Source organism: Tachypleus tridentatus, chromosome 4 (genome assembly GCF_004210375.1).
Source record: "Tachypleus tridentatus isolate NWPU-2018 chromosome 4, ASM421037v1, whole genome shotgun sequence".
NCBI lineage: Eukaryota > Metazoa > Arthropoda > Merostomata > Xiphosura > Limulidae > Tachypleus > Tachypleus tridentatus.
Window position 1 is genome coordinate 5,384,416 of NC_134828.1, and position 24,405 is coordinate 5,408,820.

At 32.5% G+C, this 24,405-nt stretch overlaps 1 protein-coding gene across 2 annotated transcripts in view; it reads right to left on the reverse strand.

Moving 5' to 3' along the window:
* Positions 1–23,658, reverse strand: part of LOC143248484 (DENN domain-containing protein 1B-like) — a 91,836-nt gene extending 68,178 nt beyond the window's left edge. Inside the window, exons 1-5 of one of the 2 annotated variants that reach the window (XM_076496890.1) lie at positions 23,422–23,658; positions 19,530–19,594; positions 11,491–11,534; positions 7,135–7,184; positions 3,162–3,269 (exon numbers count right to left, since the gene is read on the reverse strand). In XM_076496890.1, coding sequence (XP_076353005.1) covers positions 3,162–3,269; positions 7,135–7,184; positions 11,491–11,534; positions 19,530–19,594; positions 23,422–23,438 — 284 coding nt within the window. In that variant the 5' untranslated portion in view covers positions 23,439–23,658. The remainder of the gene's footprint in view (positions 1–3,161; positions 3,270–7,134; positions 7,185–11,490; positions 11,535–19,529; positions 19,595–23,421) is intronic. The other variant, XM_076496891.1, reaches the window with a different exon arrangement.
* Positions 23,659–24,405: the final 747 nt, after the last annotated feature.

Genomic DNA, 24,405 nt, shown 5'->3' on the forward strand with positions numbered 1-24,405 from the left:
GTTGACGTAGAAGAGATCAGAAAAGTGGAAAAGATACGGAAGGAGATAGTTAACAAGTATTCAGAACCAAAGTGCACGGTTGAACAGGCCAGAAAAAGATAGAGAAGGAGATAGTTGACAAGTATTCAGAATCAAAATGCACAGTTGGACAGGCCAGAATGGGAGCAATTAGAAGGACTCAACATGGAGCAGCTTGATAAAGGAGAAAACACAAGAAAGAGGATGGACAGAAGAATAAACATAAATTTATAAAGGCATCCACCACTAAACCCAATGGATGTGGAACTGGAATATTGGGATTGATGACAAATGCATCCAGAAAAGAGATACCAAACAGGGAGCAAAGCCACTGAAACATATAAAGAGAAAAAACACTCTGTAGATAGAATAAAGTTTGGATGAGATAAGTAATCTACTACAAGAATCAGAAAACCTGGAACGTGACAAGCAAAATAAATCAAACTTGCTGAGACTGAATCCAGAAAAGGATTTCCAACATTCAAGAGAAAAGCAAATTGGAATGAATGCCCCCTTGACAACCGATGTCAGAGACAACAAACTGTTATAATGTGTCATGACTAAATGGCCCCTTACTAAAGGTAGGAAATAATAAACTGCCAGAAAAATTGCAAGAATTTCAAAAATTTAAATGTAAATAGAATATTTGACCACTATTTAATGACCAGAGATTATTTTTAAATCCAGATATGCTCCCCACCCTGTAAGAGAAGCACCTATAAAAATATGAAAATCTGGAAGGGCAAGAGGCAGAACACCAGCCAAAGTGTTGTCTCTTTCAATCTACCAGGCAAAGTTAACTCAAAGGGAAGAGGATGATGAAGTCCAAGGTATCCTGAATGAGATTTCATTGATTGTGCAACACCCAATGAAGACAATGTATGTATGGATGAATTGTCTTTGGTTCATGTGTGCATGACCCCTGAGTAGGAGAACATCTATGCAAACCAGGTCCTCAAAACCTATTATACTGGTAGAGAAAGAAAGGACTTGGCTTTTGATAGCAAGAGTTCCACTGACCTCAGAAAAAAAGAAAAGGGCTGGACCCTGCTGAGGTAGTTGTTGTAAAATACCACAAATAGATAAGATACTGTATGGGAGTGAAACAGAACTTCTCAAGTTTGACAAACCACTCCACACAAGCTGCCTCTTGTAGGAGCAAATGGGTGTGTTGGAACACAGTTAAAAGGAAATCGTCATACATATAATGATAGAACTGCAAACCCTGAGTGTAAGATGGTGGGCAAGGGCTCTAACCACACAACAGAAGATATATACTGCTGATACCACACCAAAATGATACAGTACAAAACTGAAACACTTGGACCCTCCCCAAGAAGAAACTGAAGATAAATCTGGATGCAGGAAAGATGAGGACGTGAAGATAAGCATATGAAATACCAATTGTTAGTTTTCTTGGGAACCATGAACAAATAGGAATAAAACCCCACAAAAGTATGAAATACTTGTTTGACAGTGTCCACATGCAAAAAAAATCATGACTGTCTCCAACAAATGATGGTATGAAATGGGATCCTGAGGATGGGAGAATATAGGTCATGAAAATAAAAGGGGGAGGAAAATTGAAGGAATAATCCTTCTTTTAGGACTTGATGAACCCAAGAGTTCATGATGAATGGGCACTACAGGTAAACAAATCTGGCCAACTGTGCCCCCACAGTGCCTGAATCCATGAGATAGTCACTAACGAAACTGACATTGGAAAACAAAATGACAGGCAATATGGTGACTCACCTTAGAAACACAGAAACGTGACACCAGTAGTGGAGAGGATGTGTTGGAAACACGGGTAGAAAAGGTTTGAGAAAGATTAGAGACAAGGTAAGAAAGGGAAGAATGTAGATGTAGAGCTTTATCCAAAACTCCAAAGTATAAGGAAGATCCATAAAAATAGACTGTCATAGAAAAAAAAAAAAAGACCAGACAGAGGTCTTGGAAACAGGAATCAAGTGTATGTATGTGAAACGAGAGGTTGTTCCTGAAAAGGAGCTCCAAGAACAAAGGAGCGACATATGAAAGTATAAGGCTGAGGAAGAAAAGCACATCAACTTGGAAAAGAAAAGATGTATCTGCTGAAAACTCCTCAGGAAAATAGTGGATAGCTTTGGTTAGGAGGTGGATGGAAGAGACAAAGCTTGTGAAACCCTGTCCAAAAAAAAACAAAACAAAGGAAGATGAGGGAAATCACAAAAAGTAAAACAGACCTGTGCATTGAAGGTTTTGGGTAGGAAAAGGCTGTCCAAATCTTCATCATCAGGACCAGATTTTCCTGAAAATTGGAAATACAGATGAGGTTCCAGATGTACAACAAGCCATAAGAGAGTTTACAACTTGCAAAATACCATGGTAAAAATCTCTTTTCCAAAAACTGTGGAACTCAAAACCACGGCAGCAGCACAGAGTAGTGGATCAGTAGTGGCCATATCCACAACAGAAGGCATTGTAGTAACATTATGTAGAGAAACAAATATTCCACAAATACCAAGTAAGCAGCAAATAAATTACAACAAACTACGAGCTGTCAAAATACATTAGAAGTAGCCCAAGAGTGCATACAAAAATTGTAAATACAAAACAAATATTGAGCACAACTGCAAACTGAAATGCCAAATCAAAAAGTGGTTACAGTGCTCTACATTATAGAGGGAGTCAGCTTTGTATGTTGCATGATACAACACAACAATATCAAGAGGAATTACATGAGAGTGGGTTAGAATATCAAGGCTAGTAGCAAGCAAGAATTATACATACAAAAAGCAGCATATATCAAGTACAGCTCTTATGTTAGAAGGATAAGGAATCGTATTGGAGTCACATTTTTCACTTAAGGATATAAATGACGATAATCAAGATATTCCTCAAGTCATATTAGTTTTCTAATAATCCGAGATATCAATAACCTGTTATATTGTGGAAATGCTAAAACTATGCTTTCCCAGGTCAGTTACAGTTAGAACAAGTAATGAGTGATGCTGGTGAGTAAGTTCCATACAGCAATTTCTTTTGACAGCAGAACATAAAAAACTGACTTGCACTAACATATCATCATAAAAATAATAAACCATCACATACTGCACTTCAAAACTGAAGTTTTTTTACAACTCTTGAAGGAGTGCTCTTACCTCAATAAAACATGGCATGTGGGAGAATTGGGGGTGTGGCGACAAAATCCAAATGTCCACTTACTATCGATATTTGTCAGGACAAAAGAAAAATGCTGAACAGTATTGCTGGAAAAAAACAATTATTTTGCCAATAAGTGATGAAAAACATTATAAAGACTATTAACTTAACTATGTATCAATAATAATATTAGCAGAAACATTACATAAAAATTAAACATGATGATATTAATATTTATTCAAATTTCTCATAGTACACAAAATAAACTATCTGACTTGTGTGCACATTATGAGTGAAAACACGTAAACTGAACACAATATGGGGAATACTAAACTAAAAAGAAAGTTTTTTATAATAATTTTAAATTTTATGGTAACTATAACAATAATTTGATTTACTTTTCTATGTTAACTTACATTCTACAGATATTCAGGGTCATGCTATAGGCAGGGCAGCTACTCAGGGCCCCTTACTTTAGGAGGGTTCCAACTCACCTAAAACCTCTTATTTGCAAAATAAATACGTAAAATGAAATAAAGTACATGCTAAAAACTTGTTGCATTAAAAGTTTACCATCTTACATATTCTTTGTCATACAGACAACCCATTCTGCATAATTTTCAAAAACGTTTTATTTTTTGCTTGCTACTGCATGTGCACATTAACCTGAAGAGTCTAGTGTAGCTCTAGAGGGAAGGATAGTCAATTTGGGAAGATGTGGGTAGGGTGGGTGCCACAGTTCATTTTACCCTATTGGCACTAAGAAATTGTTGGTTGGCAAGTGTAATGCTAATGACTATTACTCATTTTTCAGAGTTTTATATCATAAATATGATAATATGCTAGGTTAAGTGTAAGCTTTGGTTTTAAAAATAATCATAAATATAAATGTATCTTAGAATGGCTGGCATGGGTATTAAAACTTTTATTGATAAGGAGAGAACAATGTTTCAATCTTCCAAGTTCATCTTCATTTAAATTTTAAAATGCTAAAAAAATGATTAATTTAGCTATTACCATGAAAAACTAGAATTGCAATAGTGTGTTACTGTATAAAGTATGCAGCTTCTTGCTGTACCAAGATTTTCCTATAGGCTAAATCTACACACACACACACACTACAAAAAACTTTGATTTTTCAACAGTTTTTATTCATCACTACAGTAAACTAGTAGCTTTACATTAATAGATTTCTGAGCGTTAGAATGTTAAAAACAGCAGAACTGTCAGTGAAAAAATGGTACTGAAAAGTTTATTAACAAATTGAAAGTAAGAAAACAATACAGTTAAAAAAACTATGCAGATTTGAGTGAATCTTAATAAAGTTATTAAGGTAATACTTTACCATGAAGTTGTTACAGTAATACCCTATCAAAACATTCTTGTTGTTATTTAATTAGATTGTTCTCTAAGTATTTTTAACACAAAACAGTTGTTAAAATTGACACATTATAAGTTGATCTCTATTTTAACACAAAATGGTTGTTAAAATTGACACATTATAAGTTGATCTCTAACTATTTTTAACACAAAATGGTTGTTAAAATTAACACATAAGTTGATCTCTATTTTTAACACAAAACGGTTGCCAAAATTGACACATTATAAGTTGATCTCTAACTATTTTTAACACAAAATGGTTGTTAAAATTGACACATTAAAAGTTGATCTCTAACTATTTTTAGTACAAAACGGTCATTAAAATTGACACATTATAAGTTAAAGCCTTTTAATCCCTTGGGTTTGTTGAGTTTTGAACAATTTGTATTGGAGTTATTGGAGGCTTGCTTGGCAACTGTTGTATCCAAGAAACCAAAGGTGACAAAATGTTTCACAGGTTAAAGCACTGCTATTGTATTTGAAGAATAAGTGAATTAGTATCCGTGATAGTCGTGTCCAATCTTACGATAATGCCAGCAACGTGTCAGGACGATATTAAAAAAGTAGAAAAGAAAAACAAATATACCAAAGGGTCTTCATTTTTTAATAAAACTATGCTAAAAAAATAAACAAACCTATAGCCTATAAAAAGCTAAAAACATAATCAATCTGGATATCATCACTACTGTCAAACAACTGTACAATGTGAAGAAGGTTTAATGATTATCAGAAACACCCTCTATTTGTAACACTCACTTTGTTATAATGTTCAAAATGGCTCAGTGGTTAATCTCATAGTCAAATCCCAGTTAAATGGAGACTTTTATAACATTTTTTTAATTATTAATTTATCACACACATTTAGAGCAAGATTTTACATTAGCTAATCACAACCAAACTAAAATGGTAACTTAAAATTACAGATCTGAATTATTAGTTAACATCAGATTAAAAAGACGCACAACACTCGACTATCAGGCAGGAGCTGCACGTTCAATTCCTGGCCAAGTAAGGATTTTGTTAATTTTATTATCACATTTATACAACAAGCTCTTTGAATATTCAAAAAATATCAGTGCCATTATAGATTAAATCAGGGATCATATTACATATAAACACCAATATCAGCCTGTATCAAACCCAACTTAAATATCTTTTCAACTCAGTAGTGATACAATACATTATTAATGATGGTTTTTAACTTCTGTAAAACATTTTTAAAAATTCTATAAAGCTTTTCTGTGAAAAGCTATACATTTGTCTTTTAATCTCAAATTTTTAGCCACTATCATCTCAATTAATATATTACAGGGTCAGATATTTGACCATAAAAGATTTTCTTTGAGAATCAGTTTTTCACATGGTTCAACTTATAAGTTCATTACAAAGATGATTTAAAAACAACTTAAAAATATATATAAATAATTAATTTCTAACTAAGGACACTTACAGGGGTTCGTCAAATATACACAAAAATAAACATTCTTTAAACATATAATGTTAGTATAATACAATTAATTTATAGAAAACATGTTTATAAAAACATTTTATATTTTAACTAAAAAATAAAAAACTATATAGCATTTACTGTGCTTTAAATATAGTACAAAACAAAGAAGTGCCACAAATGGAGATTCTTAAGGACTTAGTAAAGGTATCTTCTTCATGTTTGGTTTTTGCTTAAATTTGGTGTTTTCAATAAGCATCCCAAAATTGTTTTAAATGCAATATTTGTATATGAGACTTTTTATTACTGTACTGCCTCTTATTATCACCACTTTCATATTTTTATAAAGCTTACCTATAATCAACACATAATCAACTTTATATTACCATAATTTTGAGTTGAAAAAAAAACAACACACACACACACTTATTAGCACTAAAATGAACTAAGTGTGAAAACTAGAATTTGGAACAACACAAATACTAAAATTATCACACACACATTTGTAGCTTGCAATCTCCTCAGGTGCAATACTGTATGTTTGTTTTGATTTTTGCTAGCAAAGAAACATTAAATTTATATTTCTACAATAAACTGGCTACTTACTTATAATTGAAATCATACATCTTAAAATTACTTAATTATCAAGTTACTTGACTTATACAACTTCAATGGGAGATAACTGCAAATTTTAAAATCACAAGTAATATCTATGTAGTAATCTCTAGCTGACGTTACCCATTTTCCAAGTAAGAACTGTCCAGATTACCTTTAAAAAATTGTCTTAAAGGTATTTGTTAAAATAATTTTTAGCCAAAAACATGCCTTTGCAGAATGTGTAAATGGCAATCTGATAAGACATCTATTATATGAAAGTAAGGTTACTTCAAATATTATATAAAAAACTAGGTGAAAATAGGAGAGATTAAATCCATGTTTAAATAATTTCAAACTTATGAAAACTAAGCATGACCTCATTCATTTGTGATTGCTTCAATGAGACCAAACTTGTACCATGTTGTCAGGAATGGTATACTTATCAAGTATGATCAATAAATAAGTCCATGAATTAAATGAACAGCAAAAACCCACAAGGAATAACTGATAAAAATAAAGACATGTTGATTAAAACAATGTTACCATACTTGTTGTATTCACAGGGATATGCAAAACTTGGCACAGACTTCAGGATTTCCTGTATAATGACAAAAACACTGAATACAAAGTGCTCCTTAACAACAGTAAAATTAACCTTATAACTACAGGAACTTAATGTATAACTGTTATTATGTGATTATACTCAAAACAAATTCAAGTAACTGCAATCACTAACCAATGACATATTTTTGGTTAAAGAAGTACAGCAAAATACAAAATAATTATTTATGACTTCTACTTACATGCTTATGTGTTTGAAAATGTTTTTCCATCTTTGTAAAAATATCTAAATATACTAACACACATAAAATTTATTTTTTCCTTATACACAATTTTGTGTATGTATTGTGTATAATAGAGTTCTTCCACAAATACTTATTACCAACTGGTAGTGGGTTAAACTTTTAGCTGTGTTAGTACAGCATTCAATTTTAGCTTGAAGGGTCCTATGTTCAAATCATGCATGTGGAAGATAAAAGTTGAAGTCAATCTCACCACCAAAAAAACTGCTGTAAAACACAGAAGACAAGCATTCAGATCTGTCCCCAACACCCTACGTCTCCCCACATGGGCTCCTCTGCCTTCCCCATGTACTTAATAGGTATGTCAGCTGCTAGCATATAGACCTCACCACTTTTATATATTATTTTCGTCAGTGACATACCTTTCCCAAATCTAACATACATGCATAATTCACAATACGCAGACGACATCGCTATCTGGAGCACCTCCAGAAACCCAGTGATGGCCATGTCTTGCGTACAAGAATCACTGAACAACGTCTCAACATGGAGTAACAAGTGGAGTATGTGTTAAATCCAACTAAAACACAAGCAATCACAGGAAATTAAAAAAACAAAGAAAAAATCTAGAAAAAATAAAGTTATCACTCGGAAATACAACCATTAACATGAGCAAAAACATCACATTCCTTGGCATCACTTTCGACACAAAACTAACATGGAAAAAACATGTTAACAATATACACTCATCAATTAGAAAACGGATTTCACACCTAATGACTCTAACCTGTAGACAATCAAAATGTTCACCAAACACCATTATCCAAATATACAAGGCTTACATCCGTCCACTAATAGAGTATGGATGTCAAGTAACATACAATATGTCAAATAACACACTCCAGAAAATCCAAGTTCAACAGAACAGAATACTAAGATCTGCATTCAGTCTACCGTCATTCACGCCAATAAATTATATACATCAAATCAGTAACTTACCAACACTAAGAAATAGACTAACGGAAATATCACACAAATATTATCTAAAAGCAGAAAACAGAAACAAACTAATGGCATCACTATACAAATTAACTAGTGCACCAACAAAATACATTTCACCTTACAACATATTTCAAGAATCACAAATTACACAACAAAGTATCTAAAGAATTAAACTCATGTTAATAATATGTATTCTCTTTTTCAGATATCGGGCACAGGACAGGCAAAACTTTGGCGCCTGTCCTGTGAAAGTGGGTTTTCTCGGGGCACTCCCGTTTCCCCCCCCCACAGCAAATATTAGGCATTGGATTTTTAGATCCCAGCACAGGCAACTTTATTGCCAGACCCTGAGTCGGGTCGTTTGAGTTCATGTTCATATTTACTTTGACTTCTGCCTTGCGGACGGGACCTGGCCATTCTCTCCGGTGCTGCCTTTGCCTCGGTCTAGGATAACATTAAGAATGACCTCCTTCACCCAAAAAAAAGAGTCAAAAATTATTTAATAAATAAATAAATAAAACTAAACCTAATAACCTTTCACAAAAGGGGACGAAGAGAAACCACAACGTTCCTGAACACCCCAGTTGGAGAGAGAATTCTTATGATTTCTCTCTCTCTAAACTAAACCCCTGCCACTTCAGTTTGCATTTTTTTGCGTTTTAGCATATAGACATGTTTTTGATAAGTGGTTAAACTTAACACTTCAAAACATGTGCTTGTACAGATATAAAAGAAAAATGTAAGTTCTTTAGTGAATATTGTACTATTTTATACAGAATTAACATACACAACAGATATATAAACTCTGTGATCTTCATGTATCCAATAACATGCAACTTGTCCATGATGATTGGAAAGTGTTCAGTTGTAAGGATGTTTTTAGTTTCATATACTGTAGTAATAAGAAGAATTAGTACTAAAGGGAGTGATGGATGCTGATAGCTTCATATACTGTACCCATAAGTAGAAGTAGTACTAAAGGGAGTGATGGATGCTGTTAGCTTGATATACTGTAGTAATAAGTAGAAGTAGTACTAAAGGGAGTGATGGATGCTGTTAGCTTGATATACTGTAGTAATAAGTAGAAGTAGTACTAAAGGGAGTGATGGATGCTGTTAGCTTGATATACTGTAGTAATAAGTAGAAGTAGTACTAAAGGGAGTGATGGATGCTGTTAGCTTGATATACTGTAGTAATAAGTAGAAGTAGTACTAAAGGGAGTGATGAATGCTGTTAGCTTGATATACTGTACTCATAAGTAGAAGTAGTACTAAAGGGAGTGATGGATGCTGTTAGCTTGATATACTGTACTCATAAGTAGAAGTAGTACTAAAGGGAGTGATGGATGCTGTTAGCTTGATATACTGTAGTAATAAGTAGAAGTAGTACTGAAAATAGTGATGGATGCTGTTAGCTTGATATACTGTAGTAATAAGTAGAAGTAGTACTAAAGGGAGTGATGGATGCTGTTAGCTTGATATACTGTAGTAATAAGTAGAAGTAGTACTAAAGGGAGTGATGGATGCTGTTAGCTTGATATACTGTACTCATAAGTAGAAGTAGTACTAAAGGGAGTGATGGATGCTGTTAGCTTCATATACTGTACTCATAAGTAGAAGTAGTACTAAAGGGAGTGATGGATGCTGTTAGCTTGATATACTGTACTCATAAGTAGAAGTACTACTAAAGGGAGTGATGGATGCTGTTAGCTTGATATACTGTACTCATAAGTAGAAGTGGTACTGAAAATAGTGATGGATGCTGTTAGCTTCATATACTGTACTCATAAGTAGAAGTAGTACTAAAGGGAGTGATGGATGCTGTTAGCTTGATATACTGTACTCATAAGTAGAAGTACTACTAAAGGGAGTGATGGATGCTGTTAGCTTGATATACTGTACTCATAAGTAGAAGTAGTACTAAAGGGAGTGATGGATGCTGTTAGCTTGATATACTGTACTCATAAGTAGAAGTAGTACTAAAGGGAGTGATGGATGCTGTTAGCTTGATATACTGTAGTAATAAGTAGAAGTAGTACTGAAAATAGTGATGGATGCTGTTAGCTTGATATACTGTAGTAATAAGTAGAAGTAGTACTAAAGGGAGTGATGGATGCTGTTAGCTTGATATACTGTAGTAATAAGTAGTAGTAGTACTAAAGGGAGTGATGGATGCTGTTAGCTTGATATACTGTACTCATAAGTAGAAGTGGTACTGAAAATAGTGATGGATGCTGTTAGCTTGATATACTGTAGTAATAAGCAGAAGTAGTACTAAAGGGAGTGATGGATGCTGTTAGCTTGATATACTGTAGTAATAAGTAGTAGTAGTACTAAAGGGAGTGATGGATGCTGTTAGCTTGATATACTGTACTCATAAGTAGAAGTGGTACTGAAAATAGTGATGGATGCTGTTAGCTTGATATACTGTACTCATAAGTAGAAGTGGTACTGAAAATAGTGATGGATGCTGTTAGCTTGATATACTGTAGTAATAAGTAGAAGTAAAACTGGAAAGAGTGATGGATACTGTTAGCTTGATATATTATAGTAATAAGTAGAAGTGGTACTGGAAGCAGTGATTGATGCTGTTAGCTTGATATATTATAGTAACAAGTAGAAGTGGTACTTGGAGCAGTGATGGATGCTGTTAGCTTGATATATTACAGTAATAACTAGAAGAGGTACTGGAAGCAGCATAACAGCTTTATCTTATATATTAATATCACTTATCAAGCAGCCTGATTTTAAGGTTCACAGTCCTACAGGGGCAAGGTTAACTTTCTAGAGGCAGTAATAAATAAAAATGAAGACAGTCATGATTTAGTTTAAAGTTTACAAACTTAACAGCTGAAAGGTCAAACATGTTTAGCAATGGAAATTTGGACTCCCAACACATAGATTGTGGGTCAAGTATCCTACCCATCAAGCCCCTTAATTTAGTTTTATAGAGAAAAGGAGAAGATATTACAAAATAAAAATAGTGCTGGGTTTCCATGTTGAAAATACCAGCATGAGAGTAAGCTACTATCTATGAAGCTAACTACCGTAAACTGTTATTCTAAGACTAGTTATGTTGCAGTACATTAAACCTACTTACTTTTTCATTGTAGTTTTCTGGAAACTTCTGTAAAATCCATGCAGCTGTGAAAAATTAGAAAGAAACTCATGAAAAACAAATACACTAAATATAAATAATAATGACATAATAAAGGTATGAGAAATCCTTAAAAATGCCATATAAACATTTAAGCCCTACACTATCTAGAGAATGCCACGATTCCTACTTTCAGGTTTTTGAAGCAATAAAGTAACATTTTACATAATTACCAAATTATTTTCATTTCTTTGTACATAACTTGGGAAAAACAAAATTATTCTAATGCACTTGGTTTATGTTCAATCCAAGACTTTAATTGTTCTCCAGAACAAGGTGGTTTTTCATGTATACAGTTGGAAAGAACAAAAAGAGACTAAAAATGTTGTGTTAATACAGGACAGCTTACTTCATGGAACAAACTAATTAACCTACAATGTTTTGTCTAATATCATAATACTGATTTTTGCAGTAAGTGTAAATTCACATTGATGGCCAGAAAAATTACATGAAGGTAATTCATAAAGTAAAAAATTGTGTAAAATGTTTATGTGAGAAACATAAAACAGTAACATATCAAAATGCTAGCCAAAGGAAAAAAAAAGGTCATGACCTTACATTTAAATGATGAAGTCAGTGAAAGTGCCTCCTACTAATTATGAACAAGAATGTGTGTGCGTGCGCGCGCATGTGTGTATATATACATATACACTGCTGGCCAAAATCTTAAGGCCAATGAACATAAAGAAAAAATATGCATTTTGTATTGTTAGACTCAACCACTTATTTGAGTAAAGCTTCAAAAGATGAAAATAAGAAAAGGTAAATAAAAATAAAGAATCTTTTTAGCATTGCACAGCCGTCATTGCGAATAGCTTCAAACATTCGCTTTGGCATGGTCAATATAAGCATTTGTAGAAGGCTGGCTGGAATGTTATTCCAAGTGGTGAAGATGGCTTCACGAAGATCATGCACTGCTTAGAAATAACGTCCATTTCTATAGACGTCCCTTGCTATCCACGCACAAACATTTTCAATGGGGTTCAGTTTGGGCAAACACACTGAATGGCCAAAGGAATCATGTTATTCGCCATGAAAAAGTCCTTTGTCCTACAGGCAATGTGGATTGCAGCATTGTCCTGCTGAAAGATCCAGTCATTTCCACATAAGCGAGGGCCTTTAGTCAATAAGAATGCTCTCTCCAACATGCCAATGTAGCCAGCTTCTGTTTGACACCCCTGTATAACCTGAAGCTCCATTGTTCCATGGAAGGAGATATCACCCCAAATTATGATGGATCCTCCTCCACTGTGTTGTGTAGAAAATGTCTCTGGTGGTATATCCTTATCGTGCCAGTAACGTTGGAAGTCATCTGGACCATCCAGGTTAAATTTTTTCTCGTCAGAGAACAAAACCTTCTTCCACTTTTCTACATCCCATGTTTGGTGCTTCTCAGCAAAGTTCAACTGAGCTGTTTCGTGGTGTGGAAGGAAGCATGGCCTAATATGGTTCAACGATCGGCTGGTATCTTGCTGGACAACCCGTTGAATCCTCCTGCTCAACGCCAGCAAAATTTTCTTGGGCCGACTACTTGGAATTCTCGTTCTGTATCCCTCAGGATCTTTTAAGAAATTTGCAATAGCAGTTTTACTATGCCCAATCTCTCCAACGATGGCACGTTGAGAGAGATATTGCTTTTGCATCTTGACAATTCTGCCACGTTCAAACTCTGTCAGCTTTTGCCATGTTTTTACCCAATGTAACACAGGCGATATCGGTGGGAGATGTTGACAACGCTAATGCTTGAACATAAATGACTAAATTTCATTACGTGTTTACCAATTAACACTTCATTTCAGTAAGGTCTTAAACTTTTCAGCAGCTAGTGTTTCAGCTAATTTCATAGTGTTGACACTTTCCTTATTAAATGCTAAAAAAGTTTTTTATTTTTATTTTCATCTTTCAAAGCTCTATTCAAATAAGTGGTTGAGTCTAACAATGCAAAATGTATATTTTTGATGTTCATTATCCTTAAGATTTTGGCCAGCAGTGTATATATATATGTATACTATAGCTAATAATAAACATTTATTGGAGATCATTTCCAATACAAGTGGAAAACTACAGAGTGTTTGGAAAGTCACTGTACACTTATATATTTATTTACAAATATGTTTCAATATAGAATACAGGAGGTAAATATGAATGACAATTATAAACAAATTATGTTGAAAGTGACCCCCGTTGGCCTGAATCCTTCTTATTTTGTTTCTAAACACCACTATCAGTTGCTGGCTTGAAATAGACTGAATAACATATGATTACAAAACTGCACAGTGACTTTCCAAACACCCTGTAGTTATTTACACAGCAAGAACACATCTACAAAGCTGAAAGATGTATTTATCTCAAGAAAGACATCATATATTATCAAGAACATAATAACACAGACCAAGGGAAGTTTTTCACAAAATACTCATTGTGAAAAAGATATTATTAGCAACAAAGAATAAATAAAACAATGGGGTCCCATAATGGAAAAGACAACAGCAAATGTTGGAGCTCTGTTTAGTAATAGTGTGCTAAACTCATTACAACTGAATGTCCATACTGACAAAAACTAATCTTTTGTTATATTAAAGACTGTTTACTTCACTACTACTGGCTACATATTCTGTGACATAAGTTCAACAGGCATGACAAACAAGTAATCAAGTTATGAAAGAATTTTCTCCTTCCTATTGTATACGTAGAAATCACCATTAATTCCCATGAGAACAGGTATGTAACCACACGGAGCATGTCGTAGTTCTTTGGAACAAATTTCTATTATCATGAAATGTTGCAGAAATGACAGTCATGTTACTTACAGAAGTACAAAATAATGTTAAATACCACTTTCTTAGCACATGTGCATTTCACCTATAGAATGACTATAGTACTTTCTTAAACTGCTCAAACAATAAACAGATCAACATAGAATTTATTCTTTAAACTCCGCTAGACAGAAAATAGAGTAATTTACGTTCCACTGCCAAGCTAACATTCCTTCTATGTGCATTAAAAGACTATCAGTAACTCATTCACTCCAAAGATTTGGAAGTACAACTAAACAAACAGGTTAACATCTATCTATACGTGTATGCACATTACAGCTAAGCAAACAGTAACAACTGCTCTACTGGTTTCAAGTTACAATTACTGAAAATAGTCAAAATACATAACTTCATAAAGAACTCAATCAAATTCTATTATTTTCCATCTAAATTCTTTTACTTACTTTCATACTGACAGGCAAGTTAGTAAGATAAAGTTTTATGATTAATGTACTTTATACCTTAATGTGAAAGTAATGACCATTTATATTTTCTAGATATTTACTTAAAAATGAAAATAACAGTCATTTCTCCACTTATGTCCATCATGAACTTACAAATTCAGGAAATATTTAGGTTATTTTCCTTGCATCTCTAAAGACAAAGATACTGCAGTTAAAATTTAACTTAACAAAATGATGCTACAATTAATCAACTATGGAAAGAAGAGAAGTACCTTACGAAATCTCTAGAGCCAATGAGAGATATATCCACTAACTTAAAGGAAAGCTGTAACTCTACTCAGTCTTTAAACAAGATACTGAATAAGATGAAATCATATAGATATTTAGGAATTTGCTGTTTCACCCCAAAACACATTTAACAATTGCATAATAAAGTGGCCATGGCTAGTGGATTACTCTGTACAGGAACATCTGACACTAAACCTATTCGCAGAATTGATATGAATACTTAAAAACAAACTGTTCACCCATTAATATATGCAGTAGCAGAATATTGTTTCCACATTTAACATTTTATCTGTTTATACAGAAGAGTACCTTACAATGTTGGTTAATTTGTGAAAATTGTTACTACATTTAACATTTCATCTGTTTATACAGAAGAGTACCTTACAATGTTGGTTTATTTGTGAAAACTGTTTCCACATTTAACATTTCATCTGTTTATACAGAAGAGTACCTTACAATGTTGGTTTATTTGTGAAAACTGTTTCCACATTTAACATTTCATCTGTTTATACAGAACAGTACCTTCCAATGTAGGTTTATTTGTGAAAATTGTTTCTACATTTCATCTGTTTATACAGAAGAGTACCTTACAATGTTGGTTTATTTGTGAAAATTGTTTCTACATTTCATCTGTTTATACAGAAGAGTACCTTACAATGTTGGTTTATTTGTGAAAGTTGTTTGTACATTTAACATTTCATCTGTTTATACAGAAGAGTACCTTATAATGTTGGTTTATTTGTGAAAGTTGTTTGTACATTTCACATTTCATCTGTTTATACAGAAGAGTACCTTCCAATGTTGGATTATTTGTGAAAACTGTTTCTACATTTAACATTTCATCTGTTTATACAGAACAGTACCTTCCAATGTTGGTTTATTTGTGAAAATTGTTTCTCATTTCATCTGTTTATACAGAAGAGTACTTTATAATGTTGGTTTATTTGTGAAAGTTGTTTGTACATTTAACATTTCATCTGTTTATACAGAACAGTACCTTCCAATGTTGGATTATTTGTGAAAATTGTTTGTACATTTAACATTTCATCTGTTTATACAGAAGAGTACCTTACAATGTTGGTTTATTTGTGAAAGTTGTTTGTACATTTAACATTTCATCTGTTTATACAGAAGAGTACCTTATAATGTTGGTTTATTTGTGAAAGTTGTTTCCACATTTAACATTTCATCTGTTTATACAGAAGAGTACCTTCCAATGTTGGATTATTTGTGAAAACTGTTTCTACATTTAACATTTCATCTGTTTATACAGAAGAGTACCTTCCAATGTTGGTTTATTTGTGAAAGTTGTTTCTACATTTAACATTTCATCTGTTTATACAGAAGAGTACCTTACAATGTTGGTTTATTTGTGAAAATTGTTTCTACATTTAACATTTCATCTGTTTATACAGAACAGTACCTTCCAATGTTGGTTTATTTGTGAAAATTGTTTCCACATTTAACATTTCATCTGTTTATACAGAAGAGTACCTTCCAATGTTGGTTTATTTGTGAAAATTGTTTCCACATTTAACATTTCATCTGTTTATACAGAAGAGTACCTTCCAATGTTGGTTTATTTGTGAAAACTGTTTCTACATTTAACATTTCATCTGTTTATACAGAACAGTACCTTACAATGTTGGTTTATTTGTGAAAATTGTTTCTACATTTAACATTTCATCTGTTTATACAGAACAGTACCTTACAATGTTGGTTTATTTGTGAAAATTGTTTCTACATTTAACATTTCATCTGTTTATACAGAAGAGTACCTTACAATGTAGGTTTATTTGTGAAAATTGTTTCCACATTTAACATTTCATCTGTTTATACAGAAGAGTACCTTACAATGTTGGTTTATTTGTGAAAGTTGTTTGTACATTTAACATTTCATCTGTTTATACAGAAGAGTACCTTCCAATGTTGGATTATTTGTGAAAACTGTTCCTACATTTAACATTTCATCTGTTTATACAGAAGAGTACCTTACAATGTTGGTTTATTTGTGAAAATTGTTTCTACATTTCATCTGTTTATACAGAAGAGTACTTTATAATGTTGGTTTATTTGTGAAAGTTGTTTGTACATTTAACATTTCATCTGTTTATACAGAACAGTACCTTCCAATGTTGGATTATTTGTGAAAATTGTTTCTACATTTAACATTTCATCTGTTTATACAGAAGAGTACCTTACAATGTTGGTTTATTTGTGAAAATTGTTTCCACATTTAACATTTCATCTGTTTATACAGAAGAGTACCTTACAATGTTGGTTTATTTGTGAAAATTGTTTCCACATTTAACATTTCATCTGTTTATACAGAAGAGTACCTTACAATGTTGGTTTATTTGTGAAAATTGTTTCCACATTTAACATTTCACATTTAACATTTCATCTGTTTATACAGAAGAGTACCTTACAATGTTGGTTTATTTGTGAAAATTGTTTCCACATTTAACATTTCATCTGTTTATACAGAAGAGTACCTTCCAATGTTGGTTTATTTGTGAAAATTGTTTCCACATTTAACATTTCATCTGTTTATACAGAAGAGTACCTTACAATGTTGGTTTATTTGTGAAAACTGTTTCTACATTTAACATTTCATCTGTTTATACAGAACAGTACCTTACAATGTTGGTTTATTTGTGAAAATTGTTTCTACATTTAACATTTCATCTGTTTATACAGAACAGTACCTTCCAATGTTGGTTTATTTGTGAAAATTGTTTCTACATTTCATCTGTTTATACAGAAGAGTACTTTATAATGTTGGTTTATTTGTGAAAGTTGTTTGCACATTTAACATTTCATCTGTTTATACAGAACAGTACCTTCCAATGTTGGATTATTTGTGAAAATTGTTTCTACATTTAACATTTCATCTGTTTATACAGAAGAGTACCTTACAATGTTGGTTTATTTGTGAAAATTGTTTCCACATTTAACATTTCATCTGTTTATACAGAAGAGTACCTTACAATGTTGGTTTATTTGTGAAAATTGTTTCCACATTTAACATTTCATCTGTTTATACAGAAGAGTACCTTACAATGTTGGTTTATTTGTGAAAATTGTTTCAACATTTAACATTTCATCTGTTTATACAGAAGAGTACCTTCCAATGTTGGTTTATTTGTGAAAATTGTTTCCACATTTAACATTTCATCTGTTTATACAGAAGAGTACCTTCCAATGTTGGTTTATTTGTGAAAACTGTTTCTACATTTAACATTTCATCTGTTTATACAGAACAGTACCTTACAATGTTGGTTTATTTGTGAAAATTGTTTCTACATTTAACATTTCATCTGTTTATACAGAAGAGTACCTTACAATGTAGGTTTATTTGTGAAAATTGTTTCCACATTTAACATTTCATCTGTTTATACAGAAGAGTACCTTACAATGTTGGTTTATTTGTGAAAATTGTTTCTACATTTAACATTTCATCTGTTTATACAGAAGAGTACCTTACAATGTTGGTTTATTTGTGAAAATTGTTTCCACATTTAACATTTCATCTGTTTATACAGAAGAGTACCTTACAATGTTGGTTTATTTGTGAAAATTGTTTCAACATTTAACATTTCATCTGTTTATACAGAAGAGTACCTTACAATGTTGGTTTATTTGTGAAAATTGTTTCCACATTTAACATTTCATCTGTTTATACAGAAGAGTACCTTACAATGTTGGTTTATTTGTGAAAATTGTTTCCACATTTAACATTTCATCTGTTTATACAGAAGAGTACCTTACAATGTTGGTTTATTTGTGAAAATTGTTTCAACATTTAACATTTCATCTGTTTATATAGAAGAGTACCTTCCAATGTTGGTTTATTTGTGAAAATTGTTTCCACATTTAACATTTCATCTGTTTATACAGAAGAGTACCTTACAATGTAGGTTTATTTCTGAAAATTGTTTCTACATTAAACATTTCATCTGTTTATACAGAAGAGTACCTTACAATGTTGGTTTATTTGTGAAAACTGTTACTACATTTAACATTTCATCTGTTTATACAGAACAGTACCTTACAATGTTGGTTTATTTGTGAAAACTGTTTCTACATTTAACATTTCATCTGTTTATACAGAACAGTACTTTACAATGTTGGTTTATTTGTGAAAACTCTTTCTACATGTAACATTTCATTTATTTATACAGAAGAGTGCTCTCCAATGTTAGTTTATTTGTGAAAACTGTTTGTACATGGAAGAGCACCCTCCAATGTTGGTTCTTTGAGAAAACTATTTGTATGTAAAGTTTCATTTCTATCTTTTACAAAATAACATGTGGTTTTATGAGTTTTATGAATATTTTGTATTTACCTACACTAAGAAAGTTAAGTATGATGTTTATTTGAAAACAACTTCCTTCTTTCTCACAAATATAATTAACCCCAATGTCGAAAATGTAAAATAACTAAATAATTATATACAGCTATTTTGACATACCTTCATTACAGCTAGATGGAATGACAACTTCACAGTAACACTCAAAAATGTGATGTGGGTTCTCTCTGAAAATGACAAAAACTTCCATGACTCGAGTTTTCAAATAATTCATATTCTGGATTACTTAACATACAAAACATTAAACAAATTAATCTTTAAGAATAATAGTCTATAATATATTACTATTGGTGTTTTCATTCCAAAAAGTACTTATTGTAGCATAAGGGTTAAACAAGAGGTCACAGAACCCAAAGTTTGGGTACAAATTGCAAATAAATTAGAGATATTGGGACCAGAGAAGGATGCAATCAGTCAATAGCAGAATATGCATGCACAAGATTGACCATCAGAGTTATACAAAATGACAAAAATCTTAAAGTTTCAGTCACAAATTAAAAAGTGACATTACGTACAAAACAACAAGGGACCATTTGGTCTTTCAAGAACGTTCTTGCACTCCACCTCTGAGAAAGTAAACATCTTAATTGTTGTATTATCTTAAATAACTATAACGTGTAAAACACTAAAACAACTATTATATTTCTCTACCCATACCAGCCGTTTTTACATATATAATTTTCTTTACAAGTGATTTTTTCTCGTGTTCACAGATTACTAAAACAACTTTGTAATATTTGTGCAATTAAGAAGTTTGTTTTTCCTTTTTATAATTTCCAATTAAAATATTAGCAACTTTCAATGTAAAGTACTAAACTTTTTCCTTCAACATGTATTGGCTATGAAAACCTGATTATTTTAGGTCAACTAAACAGAACGCGATATTATTATACGACTAAGAAAATTGTTCGAATGATGTCAACAATTATAAAAAGTAAAATATAAGAAAAAATTCTGCAAAATATGTCCTAGTCTCATCAGTATAAGTATTGCTACAATGGACCAAAGTGGGAAATGACTGAGGGGGAAAACACCAAATGATAAACTGCAACAGACTGAAGTGGCAAGTGATTGAGATTTGGTTTGTTTTGTATTTCGCACAAAGCCACATGAGAACTATTTGCACTAGCCATCCCTAATTTAGCAGTGTAAGACTAGAGGGAAGGCAGCTAGTAATCACCACCAACTGCAAACTCTTGGGCTATTCTTTTACCAATGAATAGTGGGATTGACCATCAAATTATAACACCCCCAACGGCTGAAATAGTGAGCATGTTTGGAGTGATGGGAATTTGAACCCACGACCCTCAGATTACGAGTCGGGTGCCTTAACCACCTGGCCATGCTGTGACAAGTGACTGAGGAAGAATACACCGAGTGATAAACTACAACAGACCAAAGTGGGAAGTGACTGAGTGGGAATACACCGAGTGATATCCTACAACAGACCAAAATGGGAAGTGACTAAGGAGGAATGCACAGAGTGATAAGCTACAACAGATCAAAATGGGAAGTGCCAGAGGGGAAATACACTGAGTGATAAACTACAACAGATCAAAATGGGAAGTGACTGAGGAGGAATGCACAGAGTGATAAACTACAACAGACCAAAGTGGGAAGTGACTGAGGAGGAATACACCGAGTGATAAACTACAACAAACCAAAGTGGGAAGTGACTGAGGGGGAATACACCAAGTGATAAACTACAACAGACCAAAGTGGAAAGTGACTGAGGAGGAATACACAGAATGATAAACTACAACAGACCAAAATGGGAAGTGACTGAGGAAGAATACATCAAGTGATAAACTACAACAAACCAAAGTGGGAAGTGACTGAGGAAGAATATACCAAGTGATAAACTACAACAGACCAAAGTGGGAAGTGACTAAGGAGGAATACACCGAGTGATAAACTACAACACACCCAAATGAGAAGTGACTAAGGAGGAATGCACAGTGATAAACTACAACAGACCAAAATGGGAAGTGACTAAGGAGGAATGCACAGAGTGATAAACTACAACAGACCAAAGTGGGAAGTGTCTAAGGAGGAATACAGAGAGAGATAAGTAATTTTACACATGCTACTCATTTCCAAATAACATTTTACCATACAGATTAAAAATTGAGACATTTTCTAACAAGAACTACGTGTTTACTAAAAGATATGAAATCACTGTAAAAGTGTACAAACAAGATTTTATGTGTACAAAAGACAACAGTGTTTCATCTCTTGTAGCTTAATTTCACAATTTTCTGTGTTAATATTAAAACATTTGAAAATGCAACAAGATCGACTCATTGGATTTATCTTGCCTTGTTATATATATATAAACTGATATACTTTTAAGTGAACTGTTTCATAGACATTTACCTCAAACAAACAGGCTGTAAAAGACCAAGTGTAATACATTAAATTTAATCACAAATATCTGCATCTATTTTCAAGTTTGCACTTTAATTTATTTTTAATCAATATGTAATTTTGAATATTTGAAAAACAATAAAGAAGTGGAAATGATCAGAAAAGCAGAATGCTTCATTACAAATTGTTTTCAGTGTTCAGAACAAGTTAACATAGGATTTTAATAGCCCCATGTTGCCATGGCAACAATCTTTAGATGTCATCTCTGTTTTGTACTAAGTATATACAAATGTAAATATGCAGTTGTAAGATAGCTATAAACAAACTATACGATTTTATATATCTAACCTTAAATTGATTATCAAAATTATGATTAAATTAAATAAAATATAATTAAATTACAGTATTAACAGTAAATATCAAAATATATTGAGAGTTATTCAGTTTAGTTTCAAAAACATACAATAACAGCTTCAATAGTTTTGATGAAAAACAACAGTAACTAGTGTTAAATACATTATTTCTGAATGACATACAATGATTTGTAATAACTGTAGAATAGAGAGTAAATATACACTTCAGTAAGATTTTGTAATGAATCACAAAATAAACACTATTTAATGAAGACAGTGATAATATAAATATAATTATTATACTTATAACTTGACAGCACAAAGAGATGATATGTCAAACATTATCACACAGTGCTGATGGAATTGTCAAGTATTTAATACTAAATCTTATGACATGACAAAAATACACATCCAGATGTTATATGCATGATCTAATCATTAGACTATTCTTGTTCAAAATATTACTGTAGAAGATATAACATCTAATTATTTTCATTTTAACTATTACTGGTATGTTAAAATGTAAAACCATTTATTATATTCCAAAGACAACTATTTCTGTTTACACTTTTTTTATGTGGGAAAAGGCATCACTAAGAACACTGGGCCCAATGCCCTGAAAGTTTTTGAGAGTGCCCTATATCATTTGCTGCTCTTGAAAAATCAAAATAGAAAATCATGATGGATATCACACTCAAATACTAAAAATTCTCAAAAGCTCTGGAATTCAGCACAAAAATGCCAATCCTTACAGTTACTATGGAACTGTTTAAATCTGCTTAACATTAATACATCACTGTATTTTGTGTTCTGCAAAATGTTGAAATACCTAATTACTCTCATGAGGGAAGGGGGAAGGTATATGGACCCAACCCCTAATCTATCAATCACTCAGCAATGCCTCTGTTTGTGGGTTTCAATTTTAAACAAGTAACAATAACATCAAAACCTAAGCTTGAAATTTTGAATTTTAAAATATGAGAACTAATATATTTTGGTTATTTTACTTTGTATTTGTTTGGTAAAATTCTTCAGTGAAACTGAGCTTTAAAATTATATATTATTAAAAATTACACTATGTTTTAAAGTTGAAACTCAAATATTACTACATTATTACTTTCTCAGCCGCAAGAGAAAAAAAAAATTAACTGACGCCCATCATCGGATGGCCAACCACTTCACGTATTACGTAGCCTAGTACAAGTTCAAATCAGTAATAAAAAATATATAACTAAGCCTAACGCTACAAATATCCCATAAACTCGAACACTCACCTTATTCGTGAACCCATTTTCAAATTGTTAGTAGTGCTTCAGACGAATTCGAACAACTCATTATAATTACAATTAAATATACCATTCACAATTTAAAATGATGTTTGAAAATAGACGAATTTTCAAAATAAGAAGAATTCTCAAACTTGTTAACTTATACAGCTTCCCAATGTGAACTCTGATATTCGCTTTCCCACCTACGACTACTTCACGTCCCAGACACCATGATTATTATTTACAACTTTCACGGATAGATTACGAATCCATGATACATATGTGACAAATGTTTTAAATATGGACGGCAAGTCGCTTAAATTAAAAAACAGGTATTGTGTGTGTGTGCTAAAGCTTTAATATGAATAATTATCAGAGTTCGCTATATTAATTAAATACGTAGCTACTGAACTAAACTTAAATAATTTCTAGTGAAATGTTTCTCGGTAACTTTGTTTGTTTTGGAATTTCGCACAAAGCTACTCGAGAGCTATCTGTGCTAGCCGTCCCTAATTTAGCAGTGTAAGACTAGAGGGAAGGCAGCTAGTCATCACCATCCACCGCCAACTCTTGGGCTACTCTTTTACCAACGAATAGTAGGATTGACCGTAACATTATAACGCCCCCACGGCTGAAAGGGCGAGCATGTTTGGCGCGACGTGGATGCGAACCCGCGTCCCTTAGATTACGAGTCGCACGCCTTAACACGCTTGGCCATGCCGGGCCCTTCTTGGTAACTCAATAGTAAGTGTGGATGAGGGCTGATAGCAATAAAAATTGAGTTTCGATTCCCGCGGCGACAAGAACTCAGTTTTCTCTTTGTGTAGTATTGTGGTTAATAGCAAACACAATCTTCTTAAATTAAATTTTCATTCAACAAATCAACACATGCAGTTAAAAAACAGTTAAACCAGTTAAAATAACATTTTATTTTAACATAAAATGTTAATCAATACCTTTACAGTTTAAAAGTAACTTTTAAAGCAGTAA